At 44.2% G+C, this 20268-nt stretch overlaps 1 protein-coding gene across 2 annotated transcripts in view; it reads right to left on the bottom strand.

Annotated features, from left to right (window-relative positions):
* REV3L (REV3 like, DNA directed polymerase zeta catalytic subunit) overlaps positions 1-20268 on the bottom strand; it is a 720104-nt gene that overhangs the window by 277362 nt on the left and 422474 nt on the right. For both annotated transcript variants that reach the window (XM_029595253.1, XM_029595254.1), the window contains exons 14-16: positions 19083-19948; positions 16350-16432; positions 3331-3456 (exon numbers count right to left, since the gene is read on the bottom strand). In XM_029595253.1, coding sequence (XP_029451113.1) covers positions 3331-3456; positions 16350-16432; positions 19083-19948 — 1075 coding nt within the window. The remainder of the gene's footprint in view (positions 1-3330; positions 3457-16349; positions 16433-19082; positions 19949-20268) is intronic.

The following is a 20268-nucleotide window of genomic DNA, read 5'->3' as shown; positions in this document are numbered from 1 at the left end:
CCTCTCATGATCTTAAAGACCTCTATCATATCCCCCCTCAGCCGTCTTCTCCTTGCTGAACAGCCCTAACCTCTTCAGCCTTTCCTCATAGGGGAGCTGTTCCATCCCCTTTATCATTTTGGTTGCCCTTCTCTGTACCTTCTCCGTCACAACTATATCCTTTTTGAAATGCGGCACCTCCAGAAATTGGGGATATATCGCAACAACTTGAAAATTATGGGCCGCGGAAACCAGGAGTTCTTTAAGGGCCTGAAGGGACTCTGATGGGCCCGCTCTATTTCAAAGGGTGAGTGAAAATTCAGCAGGAGACACTCCGGAACCATTGTAGTTAGGAATATAATCATATCAGATCCTTTCATACCTTCCAGTACGCCCAGAATTTGCACATTACTGCGGTTTGCGAGATCCTTGAGATCCTTTTGCAAACGGTCCACTTTTTGAGTGGGGACGTCGTCAACAAGAGTGACTCAGTTTGGGATTCAACAGCTTCCAGCTGTATTTGAAAAGAAGAAAGTTGCTGACCCATCATTGAGAGATCAGATCGAATCACCACCATGTTGTCCATATTTACTTGAAGCATATTCTTAAGTTGCTTCAGCTCCACGAGGACCAGATCAGCAGATGTCAAGGTTTAGCTTGTGTCGCTTTGTCAGAAGGGGGGGGTCCTGCTTTGATCATTTAGCGCCAGTAATTGCTGCAAAAGCGGCTTCAATCTTGCCAGTCTTTGTGCTGGACATCCCTGAACTTAAGACAACAAAGGTCAGAAGACAGACTCGCGAGCAGGGCGGGGAAAAAGATAAAAAATAGCGTGGAATTTGAAGAGCAGTTGAATCAAGCAGCCATCTTGGTCACTGCTCAAGAGCCCCCCCCCCCCCCCCCCCAACCAGTAGTGCTATCATAACAAGGAAAATGGAAAAACTTTTAAATCTAGGGGGATCTAGGGCAATCTCCTTCCTCCCCCCGCAATATCTTATGAAGGCTCTGTTGGGTCATTCTCGTCACCCCCAAAAAATGTTTCTGAGAGCAGAGGCTCCCTGTGCTGTTTTTTTCCCCTATTATTATGAATAGCCTGCCCCCTCCCTTCCATCCCACCCTCCTGCTAACGAGAAATAGCCATGCATACCTCCCCTTCCCCAACCCTCCCCATCTTCTTTTTCTTTGCCTGGAGCAAGGGACCATCTGTCCCACTTCTGTAAGCTAACGCTTTCAGCGTAGCCCATTTGAATAATCCATCTATATGGCTTTTGAATATCAACCTCACTAAGGGGTAGATTTTTTAAATCTAAGCACGCGCGTCCATGTGCGTGCGCTACCCACAGCGCACACATGGACGTGCAATTTTATAATGTGCACGCGCTGGTGCACACATGCTATAAAATTGGCAGCACTGCACGCAAGGGGGGGTCGTTATGTACACATTCACGCGGCGACACATCAGGGCCTTCCCCAGGTCCTTCCCAGTCCACTCCAATTTAAGAGTGGACAGGGAGGGAGCTTTCCTACCCCCTACCCTAACCTCCCTTCTCCTTCCCCTCTCCTCTCCACCCTCTAAAAATCAAATTTAGATTTTTTTTACCCTTTTTTTTTCAAGTTACTTCAGGACCCACCGAAAAATGGCGCTGTCCCGGTCCGCCCCCACCCTGCCCAAAACACGCCCTCCGGCACGCCCCTTCCAAGAGGCCCGGCACTTAAGCCTCTTGGTAGATTTGCCCAGCGCACATAAGGCCTGGCCACGCATGCAGGGCATTTAAAATCTGCTCTTAAGTCTGTGAGCTTGCATCATCTTTACATGGAATTTGTTTATGAGATCTTTTCCTCCAATTTATTTATTTATTTATTTTTAAAGAGTTTTGCCACTTGAGGGATTATTGTTATGTCTTCAAGCTATTTTTGTGCAGGAGGCACGAGCTGGGTAGGGGACCACTAAGGGTTAATTTGACCTTCACTGCCTCCTTGCTCTCTCTCTCATCTCCCTATTCCACCTAAAGTTAGAAGCTTTTGAGTCTCGTGGCAGGGTCAGCAGTAGCAGTTAGTCTCAGAGTCCATTGTGTCACAGTTGTTCTGCTTCTGATGTGCAGTTTCTTGTTTGTATAGAGTTTCAAACTTTTGTTAATTCAGCCCCTTTTAGCATTTGTAACCATGGGTCTACTATAGAGCTAATTGTATAACATTGCACATAAGTTAGCTGGCAAATATGAGCATAAGTTGCACCAATTTTTTAAGTTGACTTACGCATAAGTCTGTTTTGAAAAATATCCTGGCAAAACTGTGCACATGAAGGCCCTGTTGGGCCATTCTCGACACCCCCAAAAAATGTTTCTGAGAGCAGAGGCTCCCACACAAGTCCCTACCCTTCCTAGACTCCACCCCCTGGAATGCCTCTCTCCTGTGGAGGTAATTTAATGCATCTAACTCCTTTGAAAATTCACTCCTATGTGCGTAAAAGTATGCGCATACTAGTAGTGGTTGTGCAATTTTGTGATGGACCATTTCTGTGAGTAAAGCACTACTTCACTTGCAGATGTTCCTTTGAAAATGACCAGAAACAAAGAATTAATTTAGTTTTGCTACAATGGTTTTTATCCTCTCTGAGTGCCTTTTTCACACCCGGTCATCTAATGGTCCTACAGACTACCTCACAGGTTTCTTATTTTTGAATATAGTTGAAAAATTGGGGCCTCAATCATTTCATCGGTATAGTAACATGCTTGGAAGGAATAGGCTGGTTGGGATCTGCAACACTGCATCTTTAGTCCAGTGGTATTCACTTCCGGTCTTCAAGGACTATAAATCATGCATATTCATTAGATGTCCTGAAAACCTGACCCCTTTGTGGCCTTTGAGGACTAGAAGTGAATACCTGGCAGGAACAAGCTGGTTGGGACTTGGGTCACTGTGTCTGTATGGTAACATGCCTAGGATGGATAGGCTGGCTGAGATTGGGTCACTATATTAATACTGTAGCATATCTTGGAGAAAGAGATTAATTGTGGTCTGGGTCACTTTTTGTTGGGAACAAATTGATTGAAGGTCAAGGTTGGGTTATGGGGATTGAGAAGGGAGGACAGGGGGAACCTATAAATTTATGAAGGGGGATGAAGCGTCCCCTTTGTCTCTACAGTACTATATAGTCTCTCTCTGAGTAAGGCCCAACCACACAAATGAAGAATGAATTATTCATCCTGAGGTACTCCAACAAAAAATATATAAAATAATCTCTAAAAGGAAGGCGAGCAGCAGGCAAAGATGGTGAGACCAGAAATACATGAAATAAATGAGCTTTCTATTTCATCCTAGTGATGCAGTGTTTGATTCAGCTATGCACATTACCTCATGCAGCGCTTTGGCCTCCTGCAGGTTCTGGACACTGACTTTGAACCCATAGGTGTTGTTTAGAGATGATCCTTCAATCTGAGATGTTTCCTTCTTTACGCAGTTTATGGCAGCAAACTGATTCTGTTTAAAGACAAGCCATGCAGAATACGGTATTTAGATACCAATTTGCTTGCTAGATTATCCCCCCACCTCTGGAAGTTATGCTGGGAGATGCATGAGTTTAAAATGTCTTTAGGTTCACTATTTCATGACGGTGCTGCAGCAATCACATTTCCCACTATTTTCTATAAATATAGCGACCCAGATGATTTGTATGTCACTTTCTTCTGAAGACATACATGCTGGAGACTGAAGCACGTACAGACACTGGGATTAATGCTGCTACTTTCAGCAGAGCCCTGAGACCCCAGGGCAGATTTGAGGGTAAAGAATGATTTCTCCAGGTAAACTGGCTTGTCTTAAACTTGCCCTCTTTCACTGCAGCTTGAAGGATGTGTAGGCTTCACAACATGTGCCCTTTTAACCACCTGACAGTTGTTTGGACGTATTTAGGTCAGGGGAGGGCACAAACTATTTTCCCCATCTCAGTCGCATGCACAAAAGCAGCACATGGTTTTAGCAGATGTGCTTCGAGGTTTCCCATTGAAACTTTGGGCCAGCTCTGATCAAGGACTAACAGGTCCCTGTTCACCTTACCGACCATGGAAGGAACACAATCCTTAGACCCCCACACTCGAGGACAGATAAAATGAACAGTCTGTGCACCGCAGGAACAGAGTAAAACATGTTTTTTTGATTAGTGTGAAGTCCAAGAGCACTCTGCCGTGTGTACAGCTCCTGGCTTAAACAGTAAAAAGAAGGAGTGTAACACACAGTTCAGTGAATCACTAGCAGAGCACAGCTGTAAAAATACAGCCGGATGCTTCTTGAGATTGTTTACCTTGTATGTGTCTTGGCAATAATAGCACACCTAAACTGTGATATTTTAGATAAAATAGTAAATGTTATGTGGACCTTGGTACAAAAAATGGACATATATATATATATACAGTGTAACAGAGTCATTTTTAGAAAACATTAGTTCCAGGAAAGTGGTAAAAACACCACTTTCCTGTTCTCAGGAAAGCACTCAAAACATGAGAAAATGAAGAACACACAGCGCCTGCAACATAAAAGTGGCTTTTACAGACAGGCATGACCTGGCCAATGTCTCTGAACTCATTTATTACACAAAAGCAAAGCTTTATTTTACTGGAAAGTTGAAGCGTTGAACTTACCAGTCAGATAAATAACTGGTCCATGAGAGAGAGAGTGCTAGAGACAGTCGGGCCAATATTTAAACACATCTAAAACAGCTAAGCCATCTGGCTAAAGTTAGATAAGTTATCCTGGATATTCAGAGAGATAAACGTTCTGCTGAATAAAGTTATCTGGCTACCTCTAGTGGTTTGGACAAGTTCCTGGAGGAAAAGTCCATAAAACATTTTGCCCAGAAGTATTGAGGATGCTGTTACGTGTTTTGGTTTTATGTGCTTTTTAATTCTATATATAATATTTTGAATTATGTTGTAAATCGCTTAGGAAGATACTTTGTTAGGTGATATATAAATTATTTTAAATAAATAAATAAACAAATAAATAAATAAATAAATAAAGCATTAGTAGCCAGGTAGACCTGAAAAAGCCACAGCTTATCCCTGGTTATGAATAAAAAGGATTGGATCTACTCTTTGGATCTTACTGGGTACTTGTGACTTGGACTGGCCACTGTCAGCGAAAAGATACTGGGCTTCATGAATCTTTGATCTGACCCATTATGGCATTTCTTTTATTAATATAGCAATTCTTTAAACCTAACTGGTTATCCATGAATGTCCCTGATTAGGTTTAAAGTGATCCAGGTAATTGCAACCAGATAACTTGAGGCTTAACTGCTCCAAAAAGGGCTTTGGTAAGGCACTGGTCAGGTGGCAGAGTAAACGTTATGGTGGCGGGGAGGGAGGAGGAGAGATTTTTGCTATCTTATTTTGCCAAAATGAAAAGAAAGGCAGGGGGGGGGGGGGGGGGCCAGCAAGCAGACCCAGACCGTTTCAATTTGAAAGTTTACTTGGAATGGTTAGAAATGGGGGATGTTGCACTGTCAGCATGACAGGGCTCATTTTTCAATTACTGGGTACGGGTTGGGAATTGGGCCACCAGACCCACACAGCAATCTATCTATTTATTTTTAACACTATCACCACTTAACTAGCTATATGATCTTGAATACAGCCAGTTAAGCCTTAAGTTATCCAGCCACACACAACTGGATAAATTCATGACTGTCCTGAGGCAGCCCTAGTGTTATCTGGCTCACTTACCTGGATGCACTTAAATGTTAGTTACGTTTGCTCTGTCCCAAAATGCACCTGGAATGCCTCTTTTAGCCATATGATAACTTATCTGCTTAAAATCTATCCCGAAAGTGCTAAATTATCCAGCTAAATATCTTTGAGTATGGGCCTCAATGTGATTAAAAGGTAGAAAATGGCTTCAGTCAAACATTGCCTGCAACAGACTCTCAAAAAGCAAAGAAAATCTGAAAGAGTAATAAAGGAAAAATGCTACTTTGCTTAGTTGATTCTAAGTAAGTTCATTATCAAGGATGGTCATGAAGTACAGAACGAGATCCTGTCTCACAGAAATGTGGCTTGCTGTAAGTGGGAGATTCATTCCTATCATGGTATAAGACAGCACCCAGGAGGACGTATTTTGAGGGAGAGTCATGTTTCCCAGTATGGATGTAGGAATAAGAGCAACAGGTGTGTCTGTAGCAGACCCAATTTCTATGGTTCTCAAGGAACTGATACTCCAGTATTAGCACTCATACATAAGAATATAAGAACATGCCACACTGGATCAAACCAAGGGTCCATCAAGCCCAGCATCCTGTTTCCAACAGTGGCCACAATCCAGGCCACAAGAACTTGGCAAGTACCCAAAAACTAAGTCTATCCCAACCTTTTTAAACCCAGCTACACTAACTGCACTAACCACATCCCCTGGCAACAAATTCCAGAGTTTAATTGTGCGTTGAGTGAAAAAGATCTTTCTCCAATTAGTTTTAAATGTGCCACATGCTAACTTCATGGAGTGCCCCCTAGTCATCCTATTATCTGAAAGAGTAAATATCCGATTCATTTACCCCTTCTAGACCTCTCATGTTTATAAACACCTCTATCATATCCCCCCCCCCCCCCCCACCCCTCAGTCGTCTCTTCTCCAAGCTGAACAGTCCTAACCTCTTTAGTCTTTCCTCAAAGGGGAGCTGTTCCATCCCCTTTATCATTTTGGTCGCCCTTCTCTATACCTTCTCCATCGCAACTATATCTTTTGTGAGATGCGGCGACCAGAATTGTACACAGTATTCAAGGTGCGGTCTCACCATGGAGCGATACAGAGGCATTATGACATTTTCCGTTTTATTCACCGTTCCCTTTCTAACAATTCCCAACATTCTGTTTGCTTTTTTGATTGCCGCAGCACACTGAACCGACGATTTCAATGTGTTATCCACTATGACACCTAGATCTCTTTCTTGGGTGGTAGCTCCTAATATGGAACCTAACATTGGGTAACTATAGCATAGGTTATTTTTCCCTATATGCATCACCTTGCACTTATCCACATTAAATTTCATCTGCCTTTTGGATGCCCAATTTTCCAGTCTACCAAGGTCTTACTGCAATTTATCACAATCTGCCTGTGATTTAACTAATCTGAATAATTTTGTATCATCTCCAACTTTGATTACCTCACTCGTCGTATTCCTTTCCAGATCATTTATAAATAAACTAGCCGTTAAGCCCGTAACAACGGGCTACATTTAAAATTTTTTTCGGTCCATTTCCTTCCCATTTCCTCCCCCCTCTAGTCTCCCTCCCCCCCTCCCCTCACTCTCTCCTCCCTCCCTCCCCCCACTTCCCTCTCTCCTCCCTCCCCCTCCTCCCCCTCCCCCCACACTCTCCTCCCTCACCTGCCTCCCTCTCCTCCCACCTCACTCTCACCTGCCTCCCTCTCCTCCCACCTCACTCTCACCTGCCTCCCCCTCTCCTCCCCCCACCTCACTCTCACCTCCCTCTCCTCCCCCCACCTCACTCTCACCTCCCTCCCCACTTCTCCTCCCACCTCACACTCACCTCCCTCCCCACCTCTCCTCCCCCCACCTCACACCTCCCTCCCTCCCACCTCACCTCTTATACCTCCCTCCCTCCACCTCACTCACCTCCCTCCCTCCCCTTCCCCACTCTCTCCTTCCTCCCCCTCACTCACTCCCCCTCTCTCAATCCCCTCCCCTTTCAGCTCATCCACACCCGGCAGACAGGGGGGTGTCCCTCGCGCGTGCGCCGCCGCCGCCGCTGCTCCTCCCTCCCTCCCACGCGTTGCCGCCGCTGCTCCTGCTTGTTGCGGCCGCCGCCGCGGGTACTGCTCCTCCCACTCCTGCTCGTTGCTGCTGCCGCCGCCGCCGCTCCTGCTCCTGTCCGATAACCAGTTTGTAATCCAGGCCACCACCTTGGCGCTCATTCCCAAGCTTATTTACAAGCCTCCTATGGGGGACTGTATCAAAAGCTTTGCAGAAATCCAGGTACACCACATTGAACACTCTTCCTTGATCCAGTTCTTTAGTCACCCAATCAAAAAAATCAATCAGATTTGTCTGACAGGACCTTCCCCTAGTGAATCCATGCTGCCTGGGGTCCAGCAACCCTCCTGACTGTAGATAGTTCACTATCCTTTCCTTCAGCAGATTCTCCATTAATTTTCCCACCACCGAGGTGAGGCTAACCAGCCTATAGTTTCCTGCTTCCTCTCTGCTCCCACTCTCGTGGAATAGGACCATCACCGGCTCTTCTCCAATCACTTGGTACCACTTCCGTTTCCAGAGATCTATTGAACAGGTCACGCAGTGGACCTACCAGCACATCTCTGAGCTCCCTCAGTATCCTGGGATGAACCTCATTTGGCCCCATGGCCTTGTCCACTTTCAGTTTTCCTAACTCTTCCCATACATTCTCTTTTGTCAACCAGCAAAGAACCTTCTCCAGGGTCTTCTTTTGTGAACACCAAACTGAAGAATTTGATTAATATTTTTGCCCTTTCTTCATCTCTCTCCACACATTGATCATTGTCACCTTTCAATTTCATACCACTTTGGACCTTTCTCTGATATATCTGAAAAATGTTTTGTCTACTCTCTTTACCTCTTTGGCAATCCTTTCTTTCACCTGACTTTTAGCTTTCTTGATTTCCTTCTTTGTCTTCCTCAGTTTCAAGCGATATTCTTCCCTGTGTTCCTCATTTTGGGATACTTTATATTTCTTGAACGCTGCTCTTTTTGCTTTTATTTTATCAGCCACCTCCTTTGAGAACCAGATTGGTTTCTTATTTCTCTTACTTTTGTTACTCTTCTAACATATAGATTTGTTGCCTTTGTAATTGCTCCTTTTAGTTTGGTCCACTGTTGTTCCACCTCAACCATTTTTTTCTCAATCTTCTAATTCCATATCCAGGTACGTCCCCATTTCGACAAAGTCCGTATTTTTTAAATTCAAAACCTGGGCTTTTGTGTGACTTCTTTGCATCCTGTTTGTGATATCAAACCATACAGTTTGATGATCACTAGTGCTGAGGTAGGCTCCCATCTCAGAGACATTTTCCCCATTAGTGAGCACCAAGTCGAGCAATGCATTTTCCCTCATGGGTTCTATTACCATTTGTTTGAACAAAGCCCCTTGCAGGGCATCCACTATCTCTCTATTTCTGGTAGATTCCGCAGAAAGGATTCTCCAGTCTACGTCCAGCAGATTAAAATTTCAAACAATCCCTTTTTTTTCCCACCTTCTGGATGTCTTCTGTCAAGTTCTTCCGATTGAATTGGAGGCCTGTATACCACTCCAGGAAAAAAAGATGCACCATCATCTTTTTTTTTAGGATGGACCATAATGCTTCTTCTCTACCCCTCATTCCTTGCAGTTCAGTTGCTTGGATATTGTTTTTGATATAAAGAGCTACTCTGCCCCCTTTTCTCTCCTCTCTGTCCTTTCTTAAGTTATAGCCTGGGATGGCCACATCCCAATCGTGAAACTCTGTAAACCATATCTCTGTGACAGCACCAATGTCCAAGTCCACCTCCACCATTAGAGCCTGCAGGTCAGGGATTTTGTTGTCCAAACTATGAGCATTTGTAGTCATAGCTTTCCACTTTCTTCCCCTTGATTTGTTTTGCTTCTTAGAAACCTGTTCCATTTTTTTTAGCTGATTGACTTTATCTCCTTCTACATCTTTTATAGCTTTTATTGCTTGGGGATGACATTTCACTTTCCTTGATAAATTGGCAGAGGAAAGAACAGTGAACTTAGCAGCTTCATGAAGAAAAGGTGGCTCTAGATTAAATAAGACTCAAGTCATTTTTCTTAAGCATTACTTATAAACCATCCTTGATAACATTTTGATACATCAGTGGATTGTCCATAGAACATACAAACACAGCTGTTTACTGGGCCACAGCCAGAGACAATGATGGATTTTTTACTTCTTAAAAGATTTCATTCCATAAAGCTGCAGAGCTCACTGATTCTCTGCATGAAAGGTAAGGAATAAATATAAACTAATTTCATTTTGAAATTACTGTTACTTTAAACATTGCTTACGTTGTCCTTTTCTTTGGCATAAGAACATAAGAAATGCTTTCCTGGGTTAGACCAAGGTCCATCGAACCCAGCATCCTGTCTTCAACAGTGGCCACTCCAGGTTTAAAGTACCTGGCAAATCCCATAAAGTAGATTTAATTCTTGTTATGCACTCCCAGGAAAAGCAAGTCTGTTGTTGGCCAGAATCATACCCAGCACCAAAGCAGATAGAAAGAGAAAGTACAATTAAGACAAAAGACCCTTATTGGGCACAATACAGACAGACTAACATTTATTTCTAGTACTAGTACTTAACACTTCCATTCAATTACTTGACATACACACTATTGTCCAAAAACACATAAGAGACAGTCCATGTCATGGAGTGTGAGCTCTTCACTGTGGCATGGTTGACACAGCCTAGCAGGCGAATCCACTAAACCCACACAGACAGCAGGTGGACTTGCACTGATTGGGACAAGGTATTAGGCTTCACCTGTACCAGTCTCTTCCCCTGCAGTTTGAGCTCTTGTGTTCTAAGGCCGGTAGGACTTAGGAGACAGTCCCAAGAAGAGCAAGTAGTCAAAGTCATGGTTCAGGCAGAGGTGAGGGCAGGTGGAGATCAAGTGGTGTTGGTGTACAAGCAATGGTCAGGGCTGGCGGAGAATAGATAATGTCAGTATCCAGGCTATGGTCAGGCACAAGAGGGCAATCTGAAGGACAGACAGGAACAGGAATGGAGCAAAGACAGAGCGGGCTGGAACAAAGTGAAAGTAGGAAGGGCTGTAGGAAGGCAGAGGCCGGAGAAGCAGGAATGAGGCAAAAGGCAGGAAAAGAAGGAACAGGACTAAGCCAGGACAAGCACAGGAGCAAGGCACCAGGACAATACACATGTACTGCAAGCATGAAGGAGACTTGTTGCTGAGGCGCTGGGTGGTCGAACTGAGCTTCCTTATATACCAGAGCTGTGATGACATCATCAGTAAGTGCCCACAGGAAATGCTGGCTGCATAGTCTATAAACGTTCTACAGGAAGTGCAGGTGGTTTCAACCAGACTAAGATGCAGCATGCTGCAGGAAGCTATGCTGGGAGTGTCTGGAAGTAAGGGGAGTTAGAGTATCTCCTCATCTATAAATCTTGTTCTATCATACACAAATCCATCTACAAATCCTCCCCCCTCGACCTCAGATTCCCTTTACAATTATTTTCATCTTCCCGTCCGATGAGAGCTGCCCAAAAAGGCTCTCTTAAAACACCTCCAATCAAAGCATTCTCAAATAAAAGAGCCTTCTCTACAGTCGGCCCGAATCATTGGAACTCTCTCCCTTCAGAACTTAGACTTGAGCATTGTCCAATTACTTTCAAAAAAAGACTAAAGACTTGGCTCTTCACCCTAGCCTATGCCTAATACAGACGTAATCATTCCTACATACCTGTTGCACAACCATAGACTTAAACTCATAATATTCTAGTCTCATTTAATCGCCTGTTACATGTATTGACTACCAATTTATACTAACTCTGTTACTTAAGGATTTTAAGTCATTACAAATTTATTGTTTATATCCCAGTTCTTATCTCCTGTTCTTTGTAAGACTCTCGTCAGTCATTTCATCTGTTGTCTGTAAACCGAAGTGCTTAGTGATTTTATCTCTAGAACCTCGGTATATAAAAAATGTTAAATAAATAAATAAATAAATCTAAGCCCCCTTCTCAGGCCCCTAGGTTCTGGGCTTGTGGGGGAAGAGTCAGTGAAAATTTGCAGTGAGGTGGGAGGCTTGAATGTGTGAAGCAGGTTCCCAGCCATTCTCAAGTTCAAAGTTCTTCTATGAAATGAGATAGAAAAGCTTCCCTCTGATGTGTTTAGAATGCAGAATGTCCTATACTTCATATTTGGTGTCCGTCTCAGAGACTGCCTCGGTGTGTTTAGGTACCGAATGTGATGGCCAGGACAGTAGTTGTGGCTTCAATAAGGAAATGTAGAAGACATCATGGACTCAGAATGAGAGGCAACTGTAGACGGTAATTGAGCGGCCCAACTTGGCAGATGACTGAAAAAGATCTAATGAATCTGGGAGAGAACTTCATGGCTAGCATCTTCAGATGGAGATGCCATGTATTGAGCCACACCTTGTCACCTGGTTTGAAGCATGATGCCAGATGGCATTTCTTATCTGCATGTTTTTTGTACCTCTTCTTAGCAGAAACAAGATGCTGCCTGGTCTTCTGTCAAAGCTCCTCGACATCTTGGGATAGAGAGTTGGCTGACGGATAAGGAACAGGGGGGGCGTTGGGAGTGGAATTCTTGGGTGCCGCCCACAGACTATGTAAAATGGTGATGAACCTGTGGATTCATCAGCGTGGTTATAGTGGTAAAATTCGTCCCATGGCAGTAATGAGGCCCAGTCATCTTGTCATTCGGTGACATGTGCCTTTAAGAAGGCTTTGAGAATTTGATTAGTCCTCTATTTGTCCATTGGTCTAGGGAGATCTTAAATTTCTGGCAGAGGTTTCTCCAAAACTTGGCAGTGACCTGGACTCCACGTTCTGAGAGTATGTGCTCCGGTAGGCCTCAGAGGCAGAACACATGGTGAAAAAAAGAGGTAAGGCCAACTCTGCAGCCGGCGGTAGTCCAGCAAGAATCTCAAAGCGATCCATTTTAGAGAACTGGTCCACGACTACCCAGATAATTTTTCAACCGTTGGAAAGATGGAGGTCAGTAATGAAATCCATGGCAATGTGGGTTTAGGGTTTGTCGGAGATTGGTAATGGCTGTAAAAGTCCCCATGGGCAGATGTGAGAAGGTTTATTAAATGTGCAGTTAGGGCAGGATCTGACATATTAGCAGATGAACTGAGATATGTGGGGTCACCAGCAGTGGCGAGTAAGCATTTCCAAAGTCTTCTTGGCACCAGGACGACTGGCTAGGCAGGAGAACTTTCTACCTAAATTGCTTGGGACTAACTTTCTTGCTGGGTGGTAAGAGCGTTGCAGCAGCTGCCACGATCTGGGCTGAATCAATAATGTGATGAGGTGGTTCTTGAGAATTTAAGACCTCAAAAGATCGGGAGAGAGCATCCTCATGTTTGTTATCTGCTGGGATAAGTACTGCAGATCCTTAAAGGCTAAAGGTGGAAATGAAGAAAAGGGTGCATGGGGGTAACCTGCATGGAGTGGCAGTGACTACCCCTAACAGAGGTATGGGGATTACTACCCTTAACCAATTAGCTTTCATGATTTTGATGCAACATTGCTCTCTGCTTCAATGTCAGAGGAAAAAGTCAGGGCCCTGACTTTTATGGTCCAGGGTACTAATACACATATATAGAAAAATAGAAACATAGAAATGATGGCAGAAAAGGACCAACAGCCCATCCAGACTGCCCAGCAAGTCTAGGTTACTTTCTGCCACGCCATACAAGTTTCACAGACTGTCAAAGTCAGGGCCCTTGTTGGTTGCTGTTTGATCTCAAATTCCCAGATACCTTTTGCCTTGCTGTTTGAGTCCAAATTCCCCATTACCTCTTGTTGTGAAGCAGAGAGCAATGCTGAAGTTCCATCAAGAGTTACAAGCTTATTGGTTAAGGGTAGTAACCGCCACATCAGCAAGTTACTTCTATTCTTATTTGCTTTCCCAGACCGCAAAATTCAATGTCCTTGTTGGTTGCTGTCTGAATCTAACTCCTCTTTCCCTTTTTTCCCCCCTGCTGTTGAAGAGGAGAGCAATGATGGAGTTGCATCAACAGTATGAAGGCTTATTGGAGCAAGCAAGTTACCCCTTGTATTCATTTCTTCATTTCTGTCCTCTAGCCTTTAGGGATCCACAGTGTTTATCCCATGTCCTTTGGAATCTTTCGCTGTTTTTGTGTTCACCACTCCTCGGAAAGGGCATTCCAGGAATTCACCATGCTCTCCGTGAAGGAATATTTCCTGTTGTTGGATCTAAGTCTTCCTCCCTGGAGTTTCATTGCAGGACCCCTAGTTCTACTGATTTTTTTTCCAACAGAAAAGGTTTCTTGCTGATTGTGCATCATTAAAACCTTTCAGATATCTGAAGGTCTGTATCATATCTCCCCTGCACCTCCTTTCTTCCAGGGTATCCATATTTAGATCCTTCAACATCTCCTCATAAGTTATTTGACAGAGACCACCCACCATTTTGGATGCCCTTCTCTGGACAGCCTCCATTCTGTCTCTATCCCTTTTGAGATACGGTCTCCAGAACTGAACACAGTACTCCAGGTGAGGCCTGACCAAGGACCTGTACAAGGGGATTATCATCTTTTTCTTACTAGTTATTCCTCTCTCTATGCAGCCCAGCATTCTTATGGCTTTTGCTTCACTGTCTTCAGATCATTATCACCCCAAGGTCCCTCTTTTGTTCCGTGAACAACAGCCCTTCACCCCTCATCACATATAGCTCTTTTGGATTACCACACCCCAGATGCAATACTCTGTAATTCTTGGCATTGAATCCTAGCTGCCATATCTTTTCCCCTCCAGACAGCCTAAAGTGACAGAGGAATTTTACTTCTCTGACAACAAGAGACCAGAGACTTCTCAGGGATGTTAAAGTGACAGAGGGATTTTACTTCTCTGACGAGACCCCTGAGGTATGAGGCTTCTCAGGAATGTTAAAGTGACAGAGGGATTTTACTTCTCTGATGAGAGACCTGAGGTATGAAGCTTCTCAGGGGTCTCCATGGGGAAGGGACTGGACCATCCCTCCCCCTGCACCCAGCTCCTCACAGGAACAAGAAATTCAGCGCTGCTACCTGTCAGAAATGACCCGCTCTCTCGTTCAGTCAGAGGAATGGCGCATCTCTGCAACTGTTAGGCTGCCCCGAGTAAGAAACGGCATCTCAGGGCAGCATGAGGTCATGGGGGAGAGGTTGGACCACCAACATTCACCCATAAGGCAGCTGAAATATGGCTGTAAGAAATAAGTAAACACTTATCCCAAAAACAACAGAATAACATAAGACGGAATGTACAAGACGGATCTGTCACTGAAAACAAAGTTCTGCCTGCAAATCTCCAGAGAAGCTGAACACAGGCTTTTTTTTTTTTTTTTAAACTTTATAACTATGATCCATCCAAGAAAAGAATTAGAGGAAAACAAAGAATAAAGAAATTCTGTAAAATATCCTCTCAATGAACTGGGGAACCAAAGGTGCAACTGCCAACTGCTAGAGTCAGAGAAATACTGAAGGTTTACAGAGGGCGCCCCAGTTATGAGGGACCGCCTTCTCAGTTTTTGCTCTGACTCCATCTGCTGGAAGGGGGACATAACCCACGGTCTGGACTGATCCTGGTTTGTACAGAGAACATGGACTGGTACGGCAGGTGGAAGTGATGGTTGTTGGGCCTGCATGGTGTCCATGTGAACGGCAAGACTTTGAAGCAAATCAGCTATCCCATTTAGCTGCTCTTGCTGCTGCTGGACTCGATGAGCCAATCTGGATATGGCCTGAGCTAAGGGTGAATCCACCAAGCTCATGGCCTCAGCAATCTGACATGGAGTTCGAGCCCTTGACTATGGCATGGTTGACACACCCTAGCAGGCGAACCCATTAAGCCCACATCGACAGCAGGCAGACTTGCTCTGACTGGGACAAGGTCTTAGCCTTCATCTGTATCAGCCTCCTCCACAATTTGGCTTCTGAGGCCAGCAGGACTTAGGCGACAGTTCCAAGAAGAGCAAGTGGTCAGAGGTCCAGGCAGAGATTAGGGCAGGCGGAAATCAAGCGGCATCAGCATTCAGGCTATGTTCAAGCACAAGAAAGCAATCTGGAGGGCAGACAGGAATAGGAATGGAGCAAAGGCAGGGCGAGCTAGAACGAGGTGAAGGCAGGAAGGGCTTGAGCAAGGCAAAGGCTGGAGAAGCAGGAACGAGGCAAAAGGCAGGGCAAGTAGGAACTGGATTAAAGGCAGGCCATGAAGAAACAAGGCACGAGGAGAACAATGAACATGTACTGCAAGCATGGCAGGGGACCTATTGCTGAGGCAGTGGGTGGTGGAACTGAGCTTCCTTATATATCAGAGCTGAGATGACATCATCAATCAGCACCCAAGAAAATGCTGGCTGTATGGTTTATAAAAGGGCTACAGGAAGTGCAGGTGGCTTCAACCAGGCCCTAGGTTGCAGCACACTGCAGGAAGCTTGAGAGTGTCTGGAAGTAAGGAGTGTTGCAGTCCCTTCTCAGTAGAGTGTACAATCTAATCAAGACAAACATATAGGGCAAAAGAGATTTTGCTAATTTTATTTATTAAGATACTGGTTAAAATTTAATGAGGTTGTAAGCAGGACAATCAAGGTTAAGATTTAACAGCTGAACATTTACCTTTATTTGAGTTGTTAAAAGAACTTTCCGAAGAGTGTCAGCTTTATTTTCTCGCCTTTGACTGATTTTCTGGCATCTAGGTTCTGGGGACAAAAGAAGAGTAGATGACGAATATAATGGAAGCTACTGACCTGTACACTGCACTTTCTTGAAGTTGATTATTTCAAGTACTTACTTAGTGGAGACTTTTTCACCTCAAAACAATACTTCTTCCCTTAACTAAGCACACTTCAGTCAATCAAAACAGGAAGACTTAAGACACAATTGGTTCCTGAAAACCGTGTTTTAAGTCAAAATGTAAGTTGAAACAGATTGCCTCATAAGAGCAATGTTATAAATGGGGGATTGTTTCCAACAAAATACCAAAATGATCTGAATTTTAATATATTGTACTGTAAAAAGCACAGATATTTTAAAACATTACTTTTGTTTATCCGAATTGGAAATAGTCAAGGCATGCCTACAGGACACTGCACCAATACTGCTTTGAGGAGAAGAAGTCCTTGGTGTTCTTCCTGGCATCTCCTCAGCAATGGTCTTCAGCACACCAATATGCACCTGTTGAGAGATGCTTAGGCAAGTGTTGTAAGTTGGATAACGGGTGTCAATTTATAAACACTGTAACTCTGCTTCCTATATATATATGCAGGTGGAACTGTGTTATATTTAAAAATTCTCATTACAATCCTCCACAGTTATAATCACTCCACTGACAACCTTCATCCACATCTTTTTTAGGCCAGGGTTACAGATAAGGGAAAACTATGGACCCAGCAAGCAACAGTGAAGTATGGTTGAAAATACAGCTGATCATGGAAGGTCACTTTTGAAAGGTAAGAAAGTAAAGATCTGGAAATGCAGCTAGCCAAGAAGCAGTCCTGTGGTGACCATGGAAGTTCCATTACATGCAGACTGGACATCCTAAACACTCAGTAAAAATGAAGAATTATCATGCTTTCTAGTAGGCTCCTATGCAGTACCTTCTTTGGAGTCTTTCCATTGCTCCTTCTCATCAATTTCCTAAGTTTTGAAATGTTTAAAAACAGAAAAAAAAGAGATCCTGTGTATAAGCGAGATGTATCTACTTGGAGGGCAGACACAGAACCTTGGTGTGAAATTTACTGTCCTCTTTTAGGATGGCAGATTGTCACAGTAAATTTGAGTGTGTTGTTTTAGTTCCAGCCTTATAGAGATTTCAGTATCAGTAATGTATATTTGCTAGGCACTACTGATAGGTAAATGGCTGTGCTGTTATGTTGGTCATGATGAAAACTAAGTGCAAGCACCATAAAACTATTGAAATTACAAATGGAAGGAACTGCCCTATGAGTGAAAGCAGGAGATTTTCAAACCCCTCAAGTGTGGGCAAAGTAAAGGTTTTACTCTTCCAAACTCAAAAGAAAATTAAATACAGTAGATTAGGTCAAAAACAAAAGCAGACCTAGGAGTATAATCAAATGAGGACATAATTTTCAGCAATCTAGACAGTACTATTGCTTTTATAAAATAAAAACTAAAGACTTTTTCAGCTGGTTTCCGATAACTTACCGTATTTTTCGCTCCATAAGACGCACTTTTTTTCCCCCAAAGGTGGGGGGAAAATGTATGTGCGTCTTATGGAGCGAATATAAAAAAAAAACCAAACAAAAATCTAACAAACACCCCCCCCCCCCCCCCGACTCCCCCAAGACCTGCCGACTTAATTTCCTACACCCCCCCCCCCCCCCAAGACCTGACAAATTAATTTCCTGCAACCCCCCACCCTCCTGACCCCCCCAAGACCTGCCAAACGTCCCTGGTGGTCCAGCGGGGGTCCGGGAATGATCTCCTGGGCGTGGGCCGTCGGCTGCCAGTAAACAAAATGGCGCCGACGGCCCTATGCCCTCACTATGTCACTGAGACCGACCGCTGCTATTGGTCGGTCTCAGTGACATAGTGAGGGCATAGGGCCGTCGGCGCCATTTTGTTTACTGGCAGCCGACGGCCCTATGCCCTCACTATGTCACTGAGACCGATCGCTGCTATTGGTCGGTCTCAGTGACATAGAGAGGGCATAGGGCCGTCGGCTGCCAGTAAACAAAATGGCGCCGACAGCCCTATGCCCTCACTCTGTCACCGAGCCCGACCAATAGCAGCGGTCGGTCTCAGTGACATAGTGAGGGCATAGGGCCGTCGGCGCCATTTTGTTTACTGGCAGCCGACGGCTCACGCCCAGGAGATCGTTCCCGGACCGCTCCTGGACCCCCGCTGGACCACCAGGGACGTTTGGCAGGTCTTGGGGGGGTCAGGAGGGTGGGGGGTTGCAGGAAATTAATTCGGCAGGTCTTGGGGGGGTCAGGGGGGTGGAGGTTGTTAATTTAAAGGGTTGGGATGGGGGGGGGGGTTTTGGGGGTTCCCACAGAAAGAAAAATTTTCTGATCTGGGGAGTGGACCGAAATGGCCCTCCCCAGACCCGAAAACAAAATGGGGAGAAAAAAAAAAACTATGCACTCCCCTAATTTGCTCCATAAGACGCCCAGACGCAGAGCCGGTTTAGCACAATTTTTTTTTTTTTTAATTTTCCCCCTCTGAATCCTAGGTGCGTCTTATGGTCAGGTGCGTCTTATGGAGCGAAAAATACGGTACTTTAGAATTTATATTTCTGTTCTATTGCACACACCATTGAGCTCTGCTTGTGTTTTTTTTTCTCTGCGGTAGTTATTAAGTAGTTTGCAAGTACTTTCATGATCCTACCTGATATGGGAGTGAAGCCCAGCACCTCTGGTTTTCTTTCATGACACTGCTTTTGCGTGATGGGTGTACTGTGCAAGCAAAGAGGTTCAGATTTCCCACTGCCAGTCCTAGATGAAGGGGGAGATGAATCCAAGGCTTCTAGCACTTCATCCTTGACATACACCTGGGTGCCCCTGCTGACTGCTGACTTGAATTCTTTGGCAGGTGATGAGATCAAGTGCTGATGTCTCCAGTCTTCCCCACTTTGATTACAGTGTTGAGACTCTGGGGATACTGCCTTTTGCCATGGAGGAAGCACTGGGGAATCTGGTGAACTATAATTTTGATAATCATAATTTTCACTGTCAACATCACCAACTAGTTCTGATGGCTTGTCTTCTACAAACATTTGACTAGACTCAGACTTAGAGGTTACGGGCTGTAGAGTGATGAGGGGCTTAATGCCACATTCTCTCATAGGTGCTTTAGAAGGTTGTTTAGGAGAAACTCTAATCTCTTTGGGAAGCACTGCTAGGATGGGAAGGCTTGCTTTTGCTGTCTGAATGGATGGCTCTTTATCTTGTACTTTACCACGTTCATACTCTTCTTTAGCTTGAAGCCATAATTGAATCCGTTGACAAGTTGGTGCATTCTTGCAAGGCATGATCACTAATTTTTTATCATCGGTGATTTTATGATTGCTATATTTCCCTCGTTCAGCAGTGAACTGGCCGATAGGAATAGGTGATGGTAGTCGTGGATTTTGTGTCATTGCAGAGAAAGCGGTCTTCCAGAGCCGCAATCCTTCCAATGAGAAATCCCCTTCAAACTCCGGCAGGTCCTTTGGCAGGCGTGTTTCCACTGTGAGAAGCCGTCCTCCAATCTCTCTGTAAAGAAAGAGTTTAAGAAGTGTTCCTTTCACATTACAAGGTAGATTTCTCATATTTGTGTGTAGAAGAGGAGAAAGTGGGCTTAGTTTTAAAATACAAATATTAATTTATCCATGACATAGAATAGCACTATTTATTTGATATATTGCGGTTAATAAGTTTTATCAATAAATAAAAATACTTCTAGGCTTACAGTGACTGGATGATGCAAGTCACTACAATAATTTTGTTTAATCTTAGTTTTATAACTAATTCAGGATACGACAATGTCCACTCTACAATATAGCCACACATCATGCATCTCAATATACAAAAAT

Source organism: Rhinatrema bivittatum, chromosome 3, assembly GCF_901001135.1.
Source record: "Rhinatrema bivittatum chromosome 3, aRhiBiv1.1, whole genome shotgun sequence".
In the NCBI taxonomy this organism is placed as follows: Eukaryota; Metazoa; Chordata; class Amphibia; order Gymnophiona; family Rhinatrematidae; genus Rhinatrema; species Rhinatrema bivittatum.
Note: the sequence above shows the minus strand (reverse complement) of the source record. Positions and strands in the feature narration are given on the sequence as shown.